At 57.3% G+C, this 20,146-nt stretch overlaps 7 protein-coding genes across 7 annotated transcripts in view; 4 read left to right on the top strand and 3 right to left on the bottom strand.

The window, feature by feature from the left end:
- The window catches only part of F5Z01DRAFT_367336 (uncharacterized protein), a 4,936-nt gene extending 2,314 nt beyond the window's left edge, over positions 1–2,622 (top strand). Inside the window, exons 4-5 of the mRNA XM_046259322.1 lie at positions 6–2,358; positions 2,453–2,622. Of these exons, the coding sequence (XP_046114394.1) occupies positions 6–2,358; positions 2,453–2,535 (2,436 nt within the window). The 3' untranslated portion in view covers positions 2,536–2,622. The remainder of the gene's footprint in view (positions 1–5; positions 2,359–2,452) is intronic.
- Positions 2,623–4,769: 2,147 nt separating this feature from the next.
- On the top strand, positions 4,770–7,130 carry F5Z01DRAFT_677768 (uncharacterized protein; the record flags this gene model as incomplete). The annotated part of the gene is made up of 1 exon (XM_046265393.1): positions 4,770–7,130. One exon carries the CDS (start codon positions 4,770–4,772, stop codon positions 7,128–7,130), a length of 2,361 nt encoding a protein of 786 aa, XP_046114393.1.
- A 384-nt stretch (positions 7,131–7,514) lies between these two features.
- F5Z01DRAFT_666112 (ribosomal protein L22e) lies at positions 7,515–8,440 on the top strand. Its single transcript, XM_046264206.1, has 3 exons — positions 7,515–7,684; positions 7,835–8,058; positions 8,128–8,440. The coding sequence occupies exons 1-3, from the start codon at positions 7,670–7,672 to the stop codon at positions 8,252–8,254; spliced, it is 366 nt and encodes a 121-aa protein (XP_046114392.1). The 5' UTR covers positions 7,515–7,669; the 3' UTR covers positions 8,255–8,440.
- On the bottom strand, positions 8,441–9,964 carry F5Z01DRAFT_666108 (mitochondrial carrier domain-containing protein). The gene is made up of 2 exons (XM_046264205.1): positions 9,906–9,964; positions 8,441–9,850 (listed from the first exon to the last, which is right to left on the bottom strand). Exon 2 carries the CDS (start codon positions 9,542–9,544, stop codon positions 8,558–8,560), a length of 987 nt encoding a protein of 328 aa, XP_046114391.1. The 5' UTR covers positions 9,545–9,850; positions 9,906–9,964; the 3' UTR covers positions 8,441–8,557.
- A 126-nt stretch (positions 9,965–10,090) lies between these two features.
- F5Z01DRAFT_666105 (uncharacterized protein) lies at positions 10,091–16,326 on the bottom strand. Its single transcript, XM_046264204.1, has 3 exons — positions 16,148–16,326; positions 10,683–16,057; positions 10,091–10,622 (listed from the first exon to the last, which is right to left on the bottom strand). The coding sequence occupies exons 2-3, from the start codon at positions 15,886–15,888 to the stop codon at positions 10,579–10,581; spliced, it is 5,250 nt and encodes a 1,749-aa protein (XP_046114390.1). The 5' UTR covers positions 15,889–16,057; positions 16,148–16,326; the 3' UTR covers positions 10,091–10,578.
- Positions 16,327–18,062: 1,736 nt separating this feature from the next.
- Positions 18,063–18,518, bottom strand: F5Z01DRAFT_640216 (uncharacterized protein; the record flags this gene model as incomplete). Its single annotated transcript, XM_046262510.1, has 1 exon — positions 18,063–18,518. One exon carries the CDS (start codon positions 18,516–18,518, stop codon positions 18,063–18,065), a length of 456 nt encoding a protein of 151 aa, XP_046114389.1.
- Positions 18,519–19,749: 1,231 nt separating this feature from the next.
- On the top strand, positions 19,750–20,106 carry F5Z01DRAFT_677764 (TFIIH subunit TTDA/Tfb5; the record flags this gene model as incomplete). Its single annotated transcript, XM_046265392.1, has 3 exons — positions 19,750–19,768; positions 19,821–19,969; positions 20,062–20,106. 3 exons carry the CDS (start codon positions 19,750–19,752, stop codon positions 20,104–20,106), a joined length of 213 nt encoding a protein of 70 aa, XP_046114388.1.
- Between the last annotated feature and the right edge of the window lie 40 nt (positions 20,107–20,146).

Genomic DNA, 20,146 nt, shown 5'->3' with positions numbered 1-20,146 from the left:
CGAAGGCCGAGAAGGAAGCCGCTGAGGCTGCTGCCGCCGCTGAAAAAGAGGCTGCCGAAAAAGCTGCTGCAGAAGCTGCTGCCGCTAAGGAGGCTGCTGAAGCCGCCGACAAGGAAGCTGCTGAGAAGGCTGCTGCTGAAGCTGCTGAAAAAGAGGCTGCCGAAGCCGCCGAGAAGGAAGCCGCTGAGGCTGCTGCCGCCGCTGAAAAAGAGGCTGCCGAAAAAGCTGCTGCAGAAGCTGCTGCCGCTAAGGAGGCTGCTGATGCTGCCGAGAAGCAAGCTGCGGAAGCTGCTGAGAAAGCTGCCGCTGAAGCCGCTGAGAACGAGGCCCGGGAATTGGCCGAGAAAGAAGCTGCTGAATCTGCTGCCAGGGAGACTGCTGCCAAAGAAGCTGCCGAGCAGGAAGCCAAGGCCGCAGGGGAGACTGCCAAAGATGAACCTGAGGAGCCTGTGGCAACCAGCAGCAAGAAAAGCAAAAAGAACGACAAGAAGAAGGCCAAGAAGCAGGCTAAGAAAGCTGCCGAACAGGCTGTTGAGGTTTCTGAAGAACCTGCGAAGGCAGATTCAGAGGCGGACGGGAAGGATCTCGCGACCGCCGCGACAGTAGCTGGTGCAGCTGGTGTCGCGGGTGCAGTTGCGGCCTCCGAGTTGCCCGAAGATGCTGAAGCTTCTGAATCAACCAAGGAGGCTACTACTTCTGATGGGCCCGTCAACACCGCCGCCACCCCTGACGACAAAGGCGCTGACGATTCGACGGTCGTGCCGGATGCTGGGGTTGCTGAAGAACGTCCGGATGAGGCAAAGGCGGCAACTGAGTCCGAACAGTCAGTGGACGAAGTTGCGAAGGACGATGATGCAGCGGTCAACTCCGAGCTCGAGAACGCCGTCGATGCCGACAAGAGCGCGGAAGAGGCGCAGCCAGAGTTGTCTGGGCAAACCTCTGACTACCTTGATACTCCAAATCAGGACCTGGCACCAGCTACAGAGGCGGATGTGGACGAGCCAGTCGCAACGGAGGGGCCTACTGCTGAAGACGCGGTGGCTGAGGCAGCCGACGAAGAGAAGGCCGCGCCTGTGGGCGTAGAGGAGGTAATCGACAACACTGAGTCTACGCCCACTGACGCCACGGCTACAGCTGCTGGCCAAGAACTTGAAGTCACCTTGGATTCGGCCTTGGAGGATCGCAATCCTAAAGAAGACGAGTCTGAGTTGAGTACCTCTGAAGTCAAGGCCGAACAAAGCCCAGATCAGCAGAAGCATGAGGAAATTGCCGCTGCAGAGGAGACGACTGTCGACGACCACGCTGTTGCTGACAAGCCTGAAGCCGCGGAGGACGCGACGGATACCGCAGTTGCAACGGCAGACTCTGGCAACAAACAAGACGTTGTCGCTCAGTCGACGGAAGAGCCTATTACAACAGACTCCGAGACTCTCCTCAAGGCTGATAGCATGGCAAAACCAGCAGCGGACACGCCAGACGTCGCGGAGTCTACTAAGGACAACATGGATGCGTCATCTGTGACAGACGGCGTTGCTGAAGACAAGGAGCAGGACGCTGTCAAGACTTCTGAGGCAGAGTCTGAAGCACCTGTAATGCCTACTGAGGATACCCCTGATTCTAAGGACGGCACCGCAGTGGCCGCCGAGGACGACACCGCAGTGGCCGCCGAGGACGACACAGGAGCCACCAAGGCCGAGGCTGGAGAAGTTGCCGATGAGGCTGCAGTTGCGGTAGCTGCAGTACAAGATGACGCCGCCGCCGAAGCGTCACCTGCTGCTGAAATTTCCGACTCAGCCAAGGCTAGTGAGGCTGTCGACATGTCTCCTGAGCTATCTTCTGAACGGACCCCTGCACCAGAGCCAGGACAAGACGAAGATGTGGACGATGATGTCAAACCCTCAGACCTGGAGACACACGTGTCCGAGCCAAAGCACGTCGAGACTGATATAGAGAAGGATGCTCTCGACACTGAGGAGCCCCAGGCTGTCGAGCCGGTTGAGCCCATCGTTGACCAAGAGACGCCCATGGAAGCAGTTGAGTCGAGCGCCAAAGCTATGCCGGATATTGATGCACAGCCCGAAGTCGAGCCCCGTGAAGCCGAAGTGGAGGCGGTTGAACATGCGCAAGCGCCGGCGGAACCAGCAGCACCAGTCGAACCCGTTGAACCAGATGACATTGCCGCCACCGACGCTGTCGCTGCAGTTGAGCCCCAACCCGAGGCGGAAGAGCGAGAAGCGCCCGCACCCAAGCCCGCACCCGAACGCGAGGCCTTCAGGGGGCCCGAGAAGGTCGAAAAGCACGACCTGGTTGGGAAATTGAAGCCGGTGACGGACAAGCCCGTTGAGAGGACCAGGAAAGGTGAGGAAGAAGACCTTTCATTACGTGATGATACCCATTTGGAATTCTTGCAGGAGGATGTGGCGGTGGACAATGTAGCTGACGCCCAGGAAAGGAGTGGCGATGGCATTCTGTCTCTGCGTTCTGGTGATCTCTCTGCAATTCGCGACGAGCAGGATACGCCTGGTCTGGTCGTGAAGACTTCTCGAGGGGATACGGAGCGGGAGGCAGTGGGTGCATTCGGTTTCGGGCTCGCCACTACGGACGACTCGAGCCAGACCGTGCAAGGCGACGTTGACGACGGCAATGCGCGCGATGGGGGAATCGAGCACGACACATCCGACCCAGTCCATCTGAGCACTGGACCTACGATGGCTACGACAATGGACAGGTCTATCAATTTTGGTCAAGCAGGTGAAAGGTCATTACCTGCAGCAGCAAGCCAAGCTTCACGTGGCATATCTGAGCGAGCGCATCAAGACGGAGTCTCAGAAGCACCTGTGGCAGAACAGCGACCCAGACTGGCACATTCGAGCACTCAAACTGATGAGGAGTTTTTCAACCGCCACAGCAGACTCCCGCCTGCTGCGACTGACCCTCGTGCGCCTACTCCTGGAGTGGTCTTGCCCGATTCAGACATGGTCAATTTGCATCGTGCGCAGACCCTTCGTCATAAAAAGAAGCTGTCTGTCCGCGCAGCCGAGGATACGCTAGCTGCTGCCGTGGTGATCTTTGCCACTGCCGAAGTCCTCAGTCCACCCTCCAGCCCACAACTCTTGAGCAGCCCCTTGAGTGATGGGGGCTTGCCGAACTTTGGACACGCCTTGCAGCATGGCTCATCGCCCAACTGCAGAGACACCGCCGCTCCTCAGTGGACCATAGGATCGGAGGATGGGGAGGAGGCTGTTTACACTGAAGATGAAGGTCTTCCAAAGTCAGCTGCTGACTTGTATACAGACGATAGGCACAGAGACTCAAGCGACAGAGACCGTGAGAAGCGTCGTAGTCGCCGCCACTCTCACCAATCGGCGCACTCTGGCAGAAGTCGCGGGGAAGAGGAGCCCAAGGAAAGCCGAAAGCGGTCGTCACACACCTCGCATGGCACGGCTCACCCTTCACTGAGCTCGCAACGCAGCCAGCGCCGGCGTGCAGAGGATCCTGAATCTGGCACGCGCACGCCCCCACGGCGACGCGACAGTGGTTACTCTGGTGACAGCCCCGGCAGTACTGGTCGCCGGCATCGAGAGCGCGCCGAGACGTTGCCCGACGAGCAGGACGCGCGCGAAAGGCGCAGGGCTGAGCGCAGAGCTAGGGAGAAGGAAGCTGAGCGACGTGAGGTGCTCCGGTCGAGAGAGGCACAGCGACGCGAGCAAGACGACACGGAGCGTCGTCGACACCGATCCTCCCGACGACAGAGCCATTCTAGCTACCAAGCCAGACCCGAGCCGCCCAGGGACGTCCCCATTGCCGATGACGATCAACTCCCCGAGAAAAAGTTCTTTGATATCAAGAACGCCGAAGGCGTCTATGGCGACGGCAACATCCGCCCGGGGTCACTGCGAAGTGTGTCGACGACTCGAGAAGAGGTGTACGCACCAACCACCGAGCCATACACTCGCCCACCACCAACCCGGGCGGAGTCGTCAAAGAGGAACACAACGTCTCGGTCCAAGGCTAGCTCCAGCCGGCGCTCGACTGACGAGACGCGACCAAAGTCAAGCAAGTCACGGGAGGATTCCTACGCCGGCTCGTCGCACAAGTCGCGGGCCCCACCGGAGGACGCTGCTCGCAAAGCAAGGCACCAGGAGCGCAGGAGGGCCAAGGAGGAGGAGAAGAAACCAACCGGCATCAAGGCCGCCTTCAAGCGGATCTTTGCGTCGTGATTGGTTTGTTCTGGTGTCCTTAAGGTTTATGACCTTGATGTATAATGTCTGTTACGATTTTCACGAATGTGTCCACGGCGGATCACGACAGCTACGCCTCGGGAGAGTTATCAGAATGAATTTGCAATGAATTTGACCACACTATGGAAACCAATAAGAAGAAGAAATGCAACACTGTGATTGATCTGGCGTCTGCAGTACATTCATTCCAGGGTCCACAACAAAGGGGTTTCAAAACAAACTTCCGCAAGTGGCATTCAGAGCTGCACCGCCTTGAGTCTATACTTGTATCGGGCAAAGAATAAGCACTCGTCCCCCGCGACGAAGGAATCAATGTAGAAAGTTTATGTTCAACGTGTAATTTGAAGCTTTGTGGCTCTTTCAATTTTTTTGGGCGACTGTGTCTTCCCTGAAAGCAGAAAAAGGTGCTCGCTCCGCTGTTCTTACACTGCTAATGTTTAGATCCTTGGTCACCTCAACATCGCAACCACCGTCCACCGACCAACTCACGAGTTCGACGTGCTCAGCATAGTCGCGGTATCAAGCAAAATGAAGGCCGGTATTGTTGTACTTGTCGCTGCGGCGGCGGCGTATGTCATCCCTCGCGACGCCTCCCACAGCACTTCCCCCACCCTGGCTCTGGAGCGTCGTACGCCCAAGACCGCACGTGCACTCACCGAAAGTCATCACGAGTATCTCGCCGCCATCGCGGACGCCGAGGGCACCTCCCGTCTGACCAAACTCCACGAACGCAGAAAGAAGAGATCCCCTGAGGAGCCTCTGCATCTCGACATGCGCCCTGCTCACAGATATTACGGTTTCGAAACCCCTGAGCAAAAGCAGGCGAGACTCGAGGCGCAACTGGTGGACGTCGCCCAGCACTTGTTGGACAGGCCTATAGAGGGCGATGATCCTGCTGATTACATGCACCCCGAACTGAAGGAGAAATGGCTCAAGTATGTGAAGGACGACGCTGAGAAGAAGAATCCGCCAAAGACACCAAATGTAAAAGAGACTCCTGCACAAGCACCGAAGGTAGAGCCTCCTGCAAAGCCTGACCCCATGGAACTCAATGTCGCTGCGGAGCCAGAACAGCCTCTGAAGCCCACGGATGCATCCACTTCTGAATCGTCTCCTGACGAGCAGTATGAGGAGCTTGAACCTACTGCCGAGGATGGAGTATCTGACGAGGTGGAACCTCAGGAGCCCGAGATTCAGCCTGAGCAGCAGGAAACGCTAGAAGAGGACGCTAAAGAGCTTCAGGAGCCTCAGAAGCCTGAGGAGCCTGAAGTACAAAGTGAAGAACAAGTCATCGCTGAGGATGAGACCTCTGATGAGGTAGACCCTCCAGCGCCCGAAGAGCCGAGCGACGAACAAGTCCAACCTGCCGAGACCAACGCACCTGAGGAGGTAAAGCCTAACAAGAAGGAAGAGGTACCCAAGGAAGTCAAGAAAGCACATAAGACTGCCAAGCCTCCAAAAGGGTCAAAGGGGTCAAAAGGGTCAAAAGACTCAAAAAGCTCAAAAGGGTCAAAAGGGCCTAAATATAGCGGGAAGAAAAGCGGGGATATTGGCATTGACAAGCTACTCAGTGGTGCAGTGGACAATATCCGCAAAGGCATGGGTAAAGGACTTAAAGCAGGGTCTGCCATAGCAGGCACGGGCGTCCCAGCAGCTGCGGTTCTCGGGGCCGCAAGCGTCGGACCTGAAGGCCTTACCGCAGCCACTGGCCCTGGCACTGCCGCTGTGGGAGGTGAGGAGCTTGCAAAGGCCAAAGTTCCTGGAACGGAGAGCCTTGCAGAGGCTCTGAACCTTGGAGGCGTTGGGAAACCTGCGGATGCAGTCATTGAAGCGGAAGCCCTCGGGAACACGGATTATCTTGCTACTTCTGAAGCGCTTTCAGGCGCAGATGGTCCCGGAAAGGGGCACGACAATCTCCCAAGTATTGATCTCGACCTCGTCACTCCCGGTGCCGAAGCTGTAGGAGCTGAGACTGACCCAGCAACCAAGGGTCACTCTGTGATAGGTACTGGTAGTAAGATCCTGGGAGCGACCGCTTTTGCGGGAGGCGTGGCGAGCAAGATTGCCGAAGGCGTGACGAAGCTGAGCAACCCACTGCCCAACCCACCAGCCAACGCGACCAGGAAGCAAGACGAGGTGCAAGCGGAGATGGAGCTCGGTCCGAGCACTCTCTACGAAGGAGATCAGGAGGAGGACCAGGACGAGGAAGACCGAGAGCCAGACGACCGCGACGATTTCGACATGGACCTGATCGAGGCCGACCAGGATGGAGACAACCAGGACGTGGGCAATGCCGGGGGCGCGAAAGAGGAGAAAGCCAACAAAGTGTTGGATTTCTTCGGCAAAGCAGCCAAGAGGCTGCTTGACATTCTCAAAAAACTACGAGCTCTGCAGGTGGAAAGCAAGTCTGCAAGGAAGAAGGACAAGGCGAATGCCAAAAAGCAAAAGGCCATAGACGACGCCGAAAAGCAGAAGGACCAGGAAACCCCCCAGAAGAAGCAGGACAAGGATGTCACGCAAAAGCAGAAAGTCAAGGAAAACGCGCAGAAGAAGAAGGGCAAGGTGAACGCTCAAAAGCAAAAGGACAAGGCGAGCGCTCACAAGCACAAGGACAAGGAAACGCCCGAACAGCCCAAGGTCAAGGAAACACCCCCAAAACAGAAGGGCGTGGAGAATATCCTAAAGCAAAAGGGCCCGGAGAACCCCCTTAGCCAGAAGAACAAGGAGAATGCTCAACGGCTGGCCGAACTGCGGCAGGGCGCGGGAGAACGCTTGAAGGCGACGGCTTTTGGTGACAAGGAGCTCGGGCGTATGGGGTTTGCCGCCACAGGGAACGAAGTGGCGGGCGGCGAGTCTGAGACGAAGGGCAAAACGGCCGGCCATCGCTAGACGCAGGTCACGATGCCTCCGATGTCCTTCTGAAGGTGACCCCTGGCAGCTCAGTCGCCTTACACATGTTCGTTCCTCTTTGAGACACCCTGAGAGCCAGTTGCGATTGCGGATATTTCATTTAGATTCGGCCAAAATCTACATCATGGTAGCCAATATAGTCCATGTATCACGAAGACATGCCAATTGCGTGAAGTGATTATGAAAATCGCGCCAGAATGATCGGATCTCAACTTGTCGTGCTGGTTTCTGTGATCAATTGAAGTCAAAGCCCATCACGTGACCGCCAGCCGAGCCCCACTGCCGCCGGCGAATCGTCGGCGCGCACACGATCCAATGCAGCCCTAGAATTTCGCCCATTTTGCGCACCCCCACCCGAATTTCGAGCGAAATTTCCGGGACCGCGATTTGCTAGCAAGCCCGTCCGTTCGTCCACGCTCTACCAAACCACCACGACAACCCATCTCCGGCGCAGGATTCGACTTCTTTGCGACCCTCACCCGACCACTCAACCCATTCCCACCCTCAATACCGCAGCAATGGCTCCCCAGACCGTACGTACAACATGATCACCGCTTTGCTGTTGCCCAGGCCACCAACCCCCCTTCCCCTTCCCCCCCCCCCAATCCTCCTGGGGGCGCGTTGGCTGGGCGGACGGCACAGGCAAGATGCAGTAGGCTAAAATCATATCTCTCTTGATGCAGAAGAAGGTGCAGAAGCAGACGAAGAAGTTCGTCATCAACGCTTCGCAGCCCGCCAACGACAAGATCTTTGACGTCTCGGCCTTTGAGAAGTTCCTCCAGGACCGCATCAAGGTCGAGGGCCGCACCAACAACCTGGGCGACAACGTCCAGATCTCCCAGAAGGGTGACGGCAAGATCGAGATCATTGCCCACAATGACCTCTCCGGCCGCTACCTCAAGTACCTGTAGGTTTTTTTTTCCCCTTCCCACGAGATCCTGTCTCTATCGAACCCTAGGACTAACTGGCATCGCAGGACCAAGAAGTTCCTCAAGAAGCAGCAGCTCCGTGACTGGCTCCGCGTCGTCTCCACCTCGCGCGGTGTCTACGAGCTCAAGTTCTACAACGTCGTCAACGACGCCGACGAGGAGGACGACGAGTAAACGTGCCGCTTCCCACCTTTTTTTTTTCACGAATTTCATGATTCCAAAATTGGGGCACGGACGGCGGTGGTCAGGCGCTTGGATGGCTTGGACATTTGGGGATATAGGAAGCTACCACCTCCTCTCGCGGGGGGGTTGGCCAGCTTTTTTTGCCAATACAACCCGTTTGAGTGGCTCAAAATATCGTGCCTGTGCTCGTGACTGTGTGGTGGTATAATTCGCCTTATATGATGCAATCCATGCCCGTGCCCTCTTGTTCGTACATTCCTGGCTCTCCCTTTTCGGCCCTGGCCGTATCGTGCTTCACCCAGGCAAACTCCTAAAGACACCCTCCCACACCAGCAACGCCATGGCGTTCGCAGGGAACGCCCTGAGGAAGCACGGCAGGAAGCCTCTCCAGTACCCCTTGATGCCCTGCTCCTGGTAGATGGTCCTCGCGGCGTCCTTCCAGCGCGGGAACCGCCTCTGCCCATCGCCCAGCCCACCGCCCAGCGGATCCGTCATGATCCTCTGCTTGACCACGTCGCTCGGGTAGCACGTCAGCCAGTAGACCTGGGCGCTCAAGCCGCCGGCCCAAAAGTTGATGGCCGGCGTGCTCAGGTCCGTGTGCCGCCGCATGGCGTTGGAGATGACATTGTACGAGCTCCACCAGAAGAAGAAGAAGGCGCGGAAGACGAGCGTCGCCGACAGCCCGTGAAAGACGCCCTGCACGCCGTGATGCTTGTAGATGCGGCCCAGGCAGTCCAGCGGGCCCGAGTAGCGCCTGTCGGCCTTTTTGGCCGCGTACTGGATCTGCAGGCGGGCCTTGATGTGCTCCACGGGGGCGGCGATGAAGCTGACCGTCGCGCCGGCCATCATGCCCGCGACGCCGTGCCCGACGGAGGGCAGGGCGGCCTTGTCGACGCCGTAGACGCGGTCGGAGAGGAGTCGTCGGTACACGTTCAGGCTGCCCATCATGATGGAGTCCATAAACATCCAGCCCAGCAGCGGCGGCGTGGCGCCCTTGTACAGGCCCCGGACGCCCTCGTTCCGCAGCGTCTGCATCGCGCACTCGAGCGGGCCCCGGAACCGGCTCGCGTCTGTCGTCTGCATGCGCACCTTGACCGTGTCAAAGGGGTGGCCGACGGTGAGCTTGGCGACGCCGCTGAAGACACCGGCGACGAAGCCCTTGTAGTCATGGCCGGCCGAGGATGTCGATGTCCGGGCGGGCTCGGCAGCTTGGGCGACGGGGACGTTGGCGGAGGGCTTGATCACTGGCGGCGGTTCTGCGACGGCTAGTGAGGGCGCCATGGTGCGCGGCGGTGATCTTATTGTTTCGTCAGGCTTTCTCCTCCGTGCCAATGGAGTGGTCTGCTCCTGTAGTGAGGTCCGGCCCTCGACGCGGATTATTTACATTGGGGTCCCTCGAGAGCGATGTCGGAGTCGTCGTGGAGATTGGGTCGGTCGCCAGGTCGAGAAAGGTGGACGAAGTAGCTCCGTACTGAATCCGAATCTCTGCTGCTATAAGCTACTCGAGCAAAGATCTGCCTCAGCCCAGACGCGCCCCTCACTGTGGCAGGATTACATCGCATGAGGCTGCCGTGGGATTCCATTGGGGTGAGTAATATCCGACCCTCGAGGGAGCAAATTATAATAGCGTCATCGTTTCTAGTAGTAAGCCAGCCAGTCAGCCACCCAGCCAAGGGCACGCACGCACGCAGCCCCCCTCATACTCGTATCGTGAAGAGGAATGCTAATTAAGCGTCGCTCTTAGAATTGTGCCTGATTATTGCTTAGATATTGTTTGTACGTATTTCATCAGCGCGTGGCCTCGGGCGTTGCCGACTTGGCAGGTACAGCAAGCAAGCAAGCAAACTCACTCAACACCAGCGACGCTCAGGAACAATGTCTGGAATCGCAGGGCTCAATTACGTTCGTCCTCACCATCCGCCAACCCTCAAACTATGCTATGCTATGATATGGTATGATATGATCCCATGTCGCCAGATCCCTCCTCTACCAGTCGTGTACCTCGTCCTCCAAAATCAAAGTAGATCAGCAGACCTATGCTGCGCTGTACAACCAGAATAGCCAAGTCATGTCGTCGTAATGTAAAGTGCAGAGAAGAAGAAACAAAACAAAAGGAGAAAACCATCCACGTCTATGCCGACCGTGCCCCGATTGCGCTGCGGGTTTGCACCATCCTTCTTTGTCCAGGTCCAGAAGGGAACGTCTGATCCAATAGTATATCCTCTGGAAAATGGGAACGGAAACAGTCCATATCATCATCTGCCTCTAGTTCCCTTGAACAGCCAGCCGTACTGTTCGCCTTGACCGGCCTCTGCCTAAAAGGTATCCGTGTCTTGGCTAGCGACGGTGCCGAATGTGTCTGTGTCTGGTCAGCGTCTGGTTTATATCGCGAAGAGGACATCGGCTAATTATGACTTACCTCTCTTGCGTCGCCTCTCTTCTCTGGCTGCCTCATCCTCCGGGCTCATGGGTGTCATGGCACGGGGTCCGCTGGGACGGCGCGTGGGAGCACCCAGAGCGGCGCTCAGGTTGCGATTCTCTGGCTTCGGGCTGCCTGGGCCCGGGCTCACAGGACCAGAGACATAGCCGTCCTCGTATGTCTGGTTCTGCAGAGGGCTACCCTTGGCTAGCCTGGAGATACGGGCTCGTGGTGGTGTCCGCCCCGTCGCGCCTTCGAGTGGCTCCTTTGGGGGCCGGGGAGGAGCTCCAGTCTGTCCAGCTGTAGGGGACGTAGGCCAATAGTCTCCCTCGCGAGGTGCATTGGACGAGCCGTGGCTATATCGCTGCGCGTTGTGGGGCAGCCTGTTCAGGCTCGTCGCAGAGCCAGCCCAGTCGGCTGATCGGGGTGTTGCAGGGTCGTCGAATTCTTGCGCCGATGTCTCCAGCGCTGTGCGGAAGCGCTCTGTCTGTCCTGGTCGGGGTTGCGGGTGTTGCAAGTTCAGCGAGTTGCGGTGTGCCCGGTACTTGGGGTCCTCTGGACTCGTCAATGCACCCTGGTACTGCGTCTGGGCATCGGCCTCCTCAATGGTAGTGCCCAGGTTCGGGTCCGAGAACCCTGTCCGTAGTTTGTCCTCGCCATACGGGTCGTGCTCGTACTGATCGTACGAGGCCAAGCTCGAGCCGGAGCGCGAGGGCGGGAGCTGATCGTCGTACTTTTGCTCCTTCTTGGTAAAGTTGCCGCTGCTCCTGAAAGCCCGGCCAACGCTGGACGCAGTCGTTTCAGACCAGCGCGAGATCTTGGGGATCCAACCCGACGAGCTGCTGGACTTGTGCTTCTTCGCCTTCTCCGTCTTGGGGGTGTTGTCGGCACTAAGACCGTGCTGCTGGTTGGAAGACGAAGCTTGCTGTGAGGGGCTGTCGGGAGGCAACGAGCCGCCACGTCGAGCATCGTCGTAGTCGGCGGCGCCAGTCATCATAGGCGGCTGGGTGCGCTCGTCGACCGGGCTGGGGTGGTCATACTGGTACTCGTCCTCGTGCTCCGGTACAGTGCTCACTCGGTTGCCGGCGAAATCCCGCTCTGCTGCGTGACGTCCCTCGGGACCGCGTGACAGTGGCGGGTTTGAAAACTGTCCAGATTGGCTTGCGTGACTCGCGGTCGAGACACCTTCTGGCTCGTAGCCACGGTCCTGCTCATACTGGCCCTCAGGCTGCAGGTTCTCGAGGGAGTGGCCTGGTTGCCCTGCCGAGCCCGGGCCAGCCGTTTGTGTCTTCAGGACGTCGACCTCGCCGAGTAGCTGGTTCAGCATATCTTCGATACGGGTCAGGTCATTAGTGCCTTTGGCGCTGAGTCCAGCCAGGGCTCTCTTCCACAGGTTCTTCTTCTTGGCTGCGGCGTCGTCAATGGTTGTCGGCGGCTGTGAGCTTTGGATAGACCGGGATCCCGCGCTGGGGAATGGGCGGGGGCCGTTGATGGCTTTCTGCAGCTTCTCGGTGTTCTCGGCACTGGAGAAGATCACATCGTCGCCCGTGTCTTGGATCAGATCCTTCATCTCCTTGAACGAGTTGCGCATCTCCAGCGCAGCGTTCATCAGCAGCGCGACAATCTCCGTGTCGCGGGCGCTCCTCTGGGCGTCCCGGACCATCAGGTGCTGCATCAACGCCACGATATCCTTATTCTCGATTCTGTCAATGCCTGCACCAGTAGCCGCGTCATAGAATGGCGAGCCCATGCCCTGTGACATGCCGCTCAACTGCCGAGCACCACCATTACCCTTGGGTGTGGTGGTTCGGAACGGATCCTCCTCACCGAAAACTTGTGATGGGTCGGTGAACGACAAAGCTTTTCCCTTGGGCTGGACGACTGGTGACCGTGGATTCGGGCCGTTCGACATGTACCCCTCGTCGTACTTCTGTCCGTAGTTCGGACTGCCCGTGTGGTACGGCGCATTGTAGGAACCGTCTAGAGCACGTGCCGCGAGAATTTTGTCATTGAGAGCCGGGTTGGCGACCGGGCTGGCATCTTCGTAGGGATTCGTGAGAAGGGTGTCGCGCTTGCGCTCATCCGATGTGCGGTGCCATTCATCTTGGTCTTGACTAGGCGCACGGCTGTGAGCAGCTGCCATGCCGGCGGCGGCCCCCAAAGCAGCTGCGCCCGCTGCTTCGGTGAGCCCAATGCCACCTCGGCCAGGACTCGCCACGCTCCCTTTGGTGGGCGTCTGGAATCCGGCCCCGTTAATGCTTCGCTGAGTGGGCGTTGCTCGCCCTGAGCAAGCATGGCCATGCTGTCCGTTGCGGTGCTCAAGATCGAGTGAAGGGTTTGTCAAGGCATCATCGTCAACGTACCCAATCTCCGGCATGGGATCATGCATGTCTGGCAGGCCGGTGGCGCCGAGCCTCGGGGGCTCGTCATATGAGAAGCGGTCGATGCTATGGGCAGGTGTGTTTCTTGGCTCATAGCCCTCCATGGTGCGCTCCTTGAAGGACTTGTTCCGCCCGACACCAGCGCCAACCCACTCCTCCGAGGCGTCTTCCACTGTAGCCTGCTTGCGCTCTTGCGCAGCTTTGAGAGCAGCAACAGCAGCGCCAACTGCACCGCCGGTAATAGCAGCCTCGGATGCAGTAGGTGACTGCCGGTACCTTGAGCGTGGCACCTTGCGACCCTGATCGTCGAGCTCATACTCGGAATAGTCGTGGGGTTGATCCTGGGAGCGAGCGCCGGGCGTGGAATGGCGGTCTTCAACCAGGCCACGCTGGGCTTCGACTGTACGCTTCTCGGGGCTCTGACCCCGGCTACTCTGCGTCCTTTGGTCGTAAGATAGTTGCGAATCCCTGATTCCGGCAGGATCGTAGCCTGAGCCACTGGTCAGAACTGACTGCTCGAGCATCGAACCGTCAACAAGAGACGCGACGGCCGATTCAACACCCATTGGGGGGTGAACAAAATTGGGGTTGGCGCCGACACCGCGAAGGGCTTGTCCGGAGGATGGGGCAGGTCCAACCTCGCTGTCCTCGGTGTACATGGTATTGCGATTATCGATGCCGGAGAGAGGGCCGTCAATGGACATTTGGTCAAACTCTCGACTGCGCATGTTGCTAGGCACCGACCCCAGCGACTGATTTGAGCCTCCATAGCCGGAATGACCCATCGACTTCTCCGGAGACGGGAACGTTTCGGACAGGGTCTGGGAGTTGCGTGGTAGGGGTGCCTCGCTCTCTGTGTACCCAGATACACTGGGGATAGGACTCAGGCCACGAGCACCAGCTTGATAGGGGACGTATTTGAGTGGCGGCGGCACGTCTTGGGTGCTGTAATACTCGTCCTCGTAACGGTCTGGATAGTCGCCTGGATCAGAGGGCTCACGATCTCGGTCATCGAAATAGTCATCCTGCCTATCCATCGGAATTTTGCGACCGAACTCATCTGGCATATACTCTTCCTCAAATTCTTGATTGCCGCCTCTGGGCAAGGCCGTGAGGTCGCCATGTGAGACGTTGGCATGGCTGGTGCCGAGTGTACGTTGAGGTGCAGGCGCGGCGTTCTGTGGGACTTCATAGGCCTGCTCGCTTGCTGACTGTGGTCGATCGCTATCTGCCGACAAGATGGACGTCCTAGTCATCTCAGAGGGGTTGATATCGCTCATCAAGGGCATAGGCGGTGCCGGGGCTGGTTCGTAATCGTCGTACTCTTCAGCATACTTTTCACGGCCAAGACTTCGGCTCCTTGCACCCTCTGCTCGCCGTTTGCGCCGTTCCTTCCGACTTCTGTCTTCAGAGTGCTCATCGTATGCGGAAAGTCCTTTGCTGAGAGCAGCGCCGGCGGCTGCGGCCTTGAGGAGATCTCCGCGGTCGCTGCGCCTGGGTGTTGTGGGTTCGGCGTCATCGGCCTGATAGTCATCGCGCATGGACTCCCGGCTGAGGCTGACGCTCCGCGGTGAGCTGTCACCATAGTCATGGCGTGCTTCGCGATTCCGTCGCTTGCCATCTCTGGCAGACTCGCTGCGCTGTCCTGAGGACCGCCTGCGGTCCGGAGTTGTTGTAAGATCTTCCCTCGATACGGAGGTGCCCGTAGATGTGAGAGAGTCCCTGCGAGTCTCACGCTTGCTTTGTTCCCTTTTGAGAGCGCTCAATTCGGGTAGTATCAGCCGGCGGATAGCGTCCTCCACAGTCGCCAACAGTTTTGGGTTATTAATCGAATCAGAATTCCTCGACGCGCCCGTGCGTACAGATTGAGCATCCATGCAGCGCTGGCTCGGTGTGAGATTGGATGATAAGACAGACGCCTCTGCGCCTGAGACAGCGGATTCCACCGGGGCATGACTGCGACTGGAACGATGGCGTGTTGACCTGTCGTCGCTAGGATATTCGCTCATGCTGCTCGTCCTGCTTTTAGTCCGTCGTTTCCTCTCAGACTTTTCCTTGGGCTTGTCGGTCGACGAGGCCGTCTTCACTCTTTCGCGACGCTTCCCACTTGACAACGCACTTCCAGCCAAGGCGCCGGCGCCCGCTGCAGCTGCCAGTTCTCCGACCCTAGAGGGACTCGACGACCGCTTGAAGTCGGTGTTTGGGCCCGACCCATCCAGGAAGCTATCTGCTGGGATAGCAGAGATCTCCGATGCATCCATGGGTTGGTAGCTATCGTGCGAAGGGATCAATGGGCTGGCGGGACGGCGGCGACGATGGCTGCGGTGGTCAATCTCAATGTCGATGGGGTTTCTGGAGACATTGGACTCCTCGGTCGCAGAAGCATAGGAGGACATGCTGTTTGCGTCCTCGCCGGCGGCGTCAGGATACTCCAGGTGTCGCTGCTCGAGTCCCTGGTCTAGGGGTATGCGCCGCGTCAAGGACGTCTTGCGTGTATTCTCGGTGACTCGGAGATGGTCGCCTCTGCCCTTGCGCGAAGGTGTTAAGCGCACTCGGACACTTGGTCTTCGGCCACTCCTCGACCCCGTCTCCTCGCTCGGTGATCGGCTACCCTCAAAATACTCTATGAGGAGGGAGGTCTGTGAGCGATTGGGTTTGTGGCCGCGCGTGCGGATTGTGACTGGCGTCCCGTCGTCTGGGATGGAATAGTGCGATCTTTCGTCGCCTGGCTTGGACAGTTCGGTGGAGCTGAGTTCGGTGGGAGTGTTGGTGTCGGTCTCGGTCGGGGCGGGAAGAGGGAGAGATCGTTTGGAGTCGACGCCCATGATTGATGCGATAACCAGAGCAACGACTCAACAGCAGCAGCAGCAGCACGAGCTCGCTGCGGGACTCCAATTATCTTTCAGTGTTCGCGGTTGCCGCGCAGTTATTGCATATGTCGCTGTCAAGACATGTGGGCAAAGAAAAAGGCTCAGATCGAAAAGGGGACGAAATCTGCGCGGCGAAAGGGTCAGTTAAGGTGCCGCTGGGTGTTGACCAGGAAGTCGGTCTGAGATTCAAGGCAATCGCCACATGGAGACTTACACAACAGATGCTGGTAGGAAGGAAACGAGAAACAAATGCAGCACAATCTATCCAAGACGAGTCGGCGAGACTCTTCTACGGGCTATGATTGAGCGAGCCGTACAATCGAGCCAGAGGTGAAGACTGGACTCCAACGAAGCCGAGATGAGTGCAAGACAGACAGACACTCGAGAGAAGTAAGTGGTGGTGGTGGTGTTGGTGGTGTGGATCAGCGGCGAGCTGGGCTGCCAAACTCCAACTGGCAACAACTGGGGTGGCTGGGAGGAGGCACTCTTTCCTCCAGCAGCGGGAAAGAAAAAAAAAGAGGACTAAGAGACCGCAACCGCAGCAACGGGCTGGAGTGACAGGGGTATGCCTCGCCGAGGATCACCACTCTATCACTCTTGGCGGCGTCCAATCAGTCATCAGCGGACGGTGGCTAGCTGGTTGGGGGGAAGAAAGATGATTTGATTGTCGGTTTTGTTCGTGATTGTATGCCTTGGGCAAGAATCGTTGGTTGATGACGAGAAGACTGGAGAAGCACAAAGCGGGAGACGTTGGGCAGCTGCTCGTGGGCGATGCGGCACTCTTGTTAGTTCGCAGGTGATGCCCAACACGCCGGCATGCGCACGCATGGCCTTATGGGGTTGGTGAATGGAGCGGGCAATTGAGCGATTGTTTATGGCGCTCAGAGCGGCCGGTCACGTTGTGCGCATTGGTGCTGGTGATGGTGCTTGTGCTTGATGAGTTGGCGCTGCTGATGGGCTTGACCAATGAAGCCTCGGAGCAGGGGAGGTTGGGGGTCGTAGAAGGCAGGGGTTTTTAACATCGCTTCAGATCCGGGGCAGGTCGTTGGCTATCAGCTTGACTTGGGCGCCTTTCTTCACCTTCAGATGCACCTCACCAGCCTCCGGTCACAAAGACGAAATAGAACCGCCTCGTTGGATCTGCCCTCTCCGACTCCATGTCTCGCTCGCTCACGGTTGTGGATACGGCAATGAGCGGGCTCTACTGCGAATTGGCGGTTCGGACAGCGCCGTTGCGGGAAGGCTACCGCTAAACAGCTTCCAGTAGGGTCGACAATCGTCATTGTCCGTCGGAAAGTGGCCTCTCAGCAATTGCACACCCAACTTGTCGAGACATTGGGGATATCACCGCCTGGGATCAATATTAAGGTATGGACAAGGTGCGCCAAAGCCTGACGTGATCTTGCACAGGGCGGAATTATTCATTGAAACTCAATGGCCCATTGACTTTGAGAAGGCCTAAGTTAGAGGCGAATGATGTTGCCTTCGAGTTCTGACGACCTGCTGCACACTTGTCGAGCCCTTGTCTTACAACCCCTCTCGCTAAGGTAAGGTAGGGTTAGTCCTGGGTGTTCGTTTGCTCCCAAGCTTGAAGCTGACTCAACTGTATCTGTCTAATGACATACCTAGACAGTCAACCCCACTGCAAAGCCAACTCATTGCGACAACATACATCAACTGATGCCGAAACATCGAGCTACCACCCTTCTCGCCGCCGTTCGACCACTGCTGCGCATGCTACTTAGCACAAGACCGGAGACTCGAGCACGCTTCGGCGTTGCGTTTGCTCAACGTGTCATCTATGGTGCTTTTTCGGAACACCGATGCCACAGCAACGCGATACAGCATGCAACGAGCCGGCCGTGGTCGAAGAATACCGTGGTACAGAGTTTCAGGCAAGGCAACGGCTTGTTGATCATCCTCGGCTCACGAGTAGACCAGACACACAGCCGAAGTCTGCGCGTGCTCTTCATTCTGGAAACTTGGCAACGCGCCGTTGCGATACGTATTCCTCATCCTTTCCTCCTTCGGGTGCCTTGAGCACGACCAATGGGTATCAGAACAACACGCTGAAATACAGACAAACATTTGCGACGAGTCCCTCAACCTCAGCCTGAAGCTAGTCCCTGTCATCTCACAACAGCCGGTCCAGGTTCGGCAGGATAGCCTGGCGGGCGATCACTCGTCAATCCAGCAGGATTTGCCGGTCCATGCCCTGCCTCCAAGTCCCTCAACTCGACCTCCCTCGAATCTCCCATATCTCTCTTTCCATCGTACGGCGGCGGCGCCTCGCCTAGCTCATTGAGGCCTTCTTGACTCCTCGTGCCCCAAGGGCCCCATCGTCGTCCAGCACCCCCACCATTTCTGGCGGCATTGTTTCTGTATGGGTGTACTCGAGCCGAATATGGTGTAGCTGGGTTGGCGTGCGTCCAATGTGGATGAAGTGGCGCGAGCTTCGCCCTCTGGCGTCGGCGATACAGCATCGCGACGAACATGGCGCAGATGAAGACAGCCACAAGCGGGAAGATGACAAACACCAAGGGTCGTTTGGAGAGTCCAGAGTCGGAGACATCACTGCCAGCCATTGCTGTTCAGGCGACGACTGGTCGTGAGCGGAGCAGGCTAGTAGCGAGATCGTTTGGCAAAGGGTGATTGATTCAAGATTCTCGCAATCGGTCGGGCTTTCTGGACGAAAGGCTTTGGTCTGCCCCGTGATGAACAGCAGTCCGGAAAGGTCGGAGTGTGCCTTTATCTCGTGCTGTGACCAGGCTATTGTCAGGTATGTTGGTGTACTAGCGTAGGCGAACAGGTTACGTTCAGGTGAATGGAATGAACGCAGAAGTCTAAATTATTCACGACTCTGACGGGAAAACGTATCAAAAGTCAATCATTCGCGATTCAAGTGTGGAAGCGCGAGGATGGCCTTAATAATAATTAAGACAAACTGGGCAGATTGTCCACAGCCCCCCGAGGTCTACGTCGTGTGATCATAGACGAGCGGCAACTGCGCCCGAGTTGCACGCTGCCTTAGGAAACCGTCGCCACCATTTCGATGTGGTGTGTGGCAATGCCACGCTTGCTTGGCTGCGGAAGGGGCATGGATAAGCAGATTCCGGGTTTCGAATTCCTTAAAGCAGTCAACAGTGTCGCGACGCCAAGCTCTATGCCAAACGTGATGACAGATACACTCGGGAGTTACGATTCTGGGAGGAGTGCTTCGCCTCAAAGAGTGGCGTCCAACTTTTTACGCGTGATAGCGGGATCTTTGAGCAAATCGATACAAGGCGATCAGGCGCACGCAATTGGTAATTAAAGCTGTAAATCGCTTTGGCTGGTATAGACAATATAATTGCATGAACTGAGGACGCACCCCTTGCGACTTCGCAGAGGAGATGAGCGGTTCGCGAACTTGGATGTAGCGGGTGTCACGGTGGAAGGCAATCCGGTCCTGACCAACCCGTCGCGCACTACCCTATAGCCGCACTGTGAGTATCGCGTACGAACCTCGCCTCAGGATTCATAAGTCGAAATATAGAGGCTTCATTGCCTCCTAAAAGGGCAATCATTTACGCAAGTATATGATTGTTGTTCTCGCAGCATTCTATGGCGGTGTGGTCATATGTCAATGCGGTGCAGAGTCCTGACGCTCCGTGGTCGGGATCTTTGTCAGCCACATGGTGCCCTTTGGGCTTTGGCGCATAACAGCATCGTCACCTGCCTGCCCACATTTCTTCTGCAATCGTGACGACTAAACAGGCCACATTCTACCACCACCCCATTCTTATAATCACCGTTGAATTCTCTGTCACCATCACCATGCCCCGCGCAATTCGAGGTTCGTTCATCACCGTCACGGTTGCCAGTGCTGGGAGCTAATCGAAAACAAGGCGTCCTCGTCGAATGCGATCCGGCCATCAAGTCGATCATTGTCAACATTGACAGTGACAACCATGACTACATCATCGAGGAACTGGACGAGGAGCGCGTCGTGATTAAGGAGAACATGGTCGCCGCCCTCAAGGCGAAGCTCGAGGAGGTTTGTTTCCGTCCAATGTTGCTTTTTGTCCCTCGTGACGCAACAAGCCATGTCTGTCTAGTCTAGCATGCTAATTACATACACCATCACAGCGCCTAGCAGAGAACCACCCCGACGACGAATCCGGATCCGAATAGATATATTTCTCTTTTGATCCGACCGAAACGAAACACAACG

The sequence above is a fragment of the Emericellopsis atlantica genome (assembly GCF_019669845.1).
Source record: "Emericellopsis atlantica unplaced genomic scaffold F5Z01scaffold_36, whole genome shotgun sequence".
Lineage (NCBI taxonomy): Eukaryota > Fungi > Ascomycota > Sordariomycetes > Hypocreales > Bionectriaceae > Emericellopsis > Emericellopsis atlantica.
The sequence above is the reverse complement of the archived record's forward strand: the minus strand, read 5'-3'. Positions and strand labels throughout refer to the sequence as shown.

Excerpts from the sequence above, each read along its gene's own strand:
- F5Z01DRAFT_666108 (XM_046264205.1), bottom strand. The coding sequence starts at position 9,544 with ATGGCGCCCTCACTAGCCGTCGCAGAACCGCCGCCAGTGATCAAGCCC.
- F5Z01DRAFT_666105 (XM_046264204.1), bottom strand. The coding sequence starts at position 15,888 with ATGGGCGTCGACTCCAAACGATCTCTCCCTCTTCCCGCCCCGACCGAG. Across the intron at positions 10,623-10,682 it reads AGAGAGGCGACGCAAGAGAG|ACACATTCGGCACCGTCGCT; the intron begins GTAAGTCATAAT and ends GACCAGACACAG.
- F5Z01DRAFT_666112 (XM_046264206.1), top strand. Across the intron at positions 8,059-8,127 it reads GGCCGCTACCTCAAGTACCT|GACCAAGAAGTTCCTCAAGA; the intron begins GTAGGTTTTTTT and ends CTGGCATCGCAG.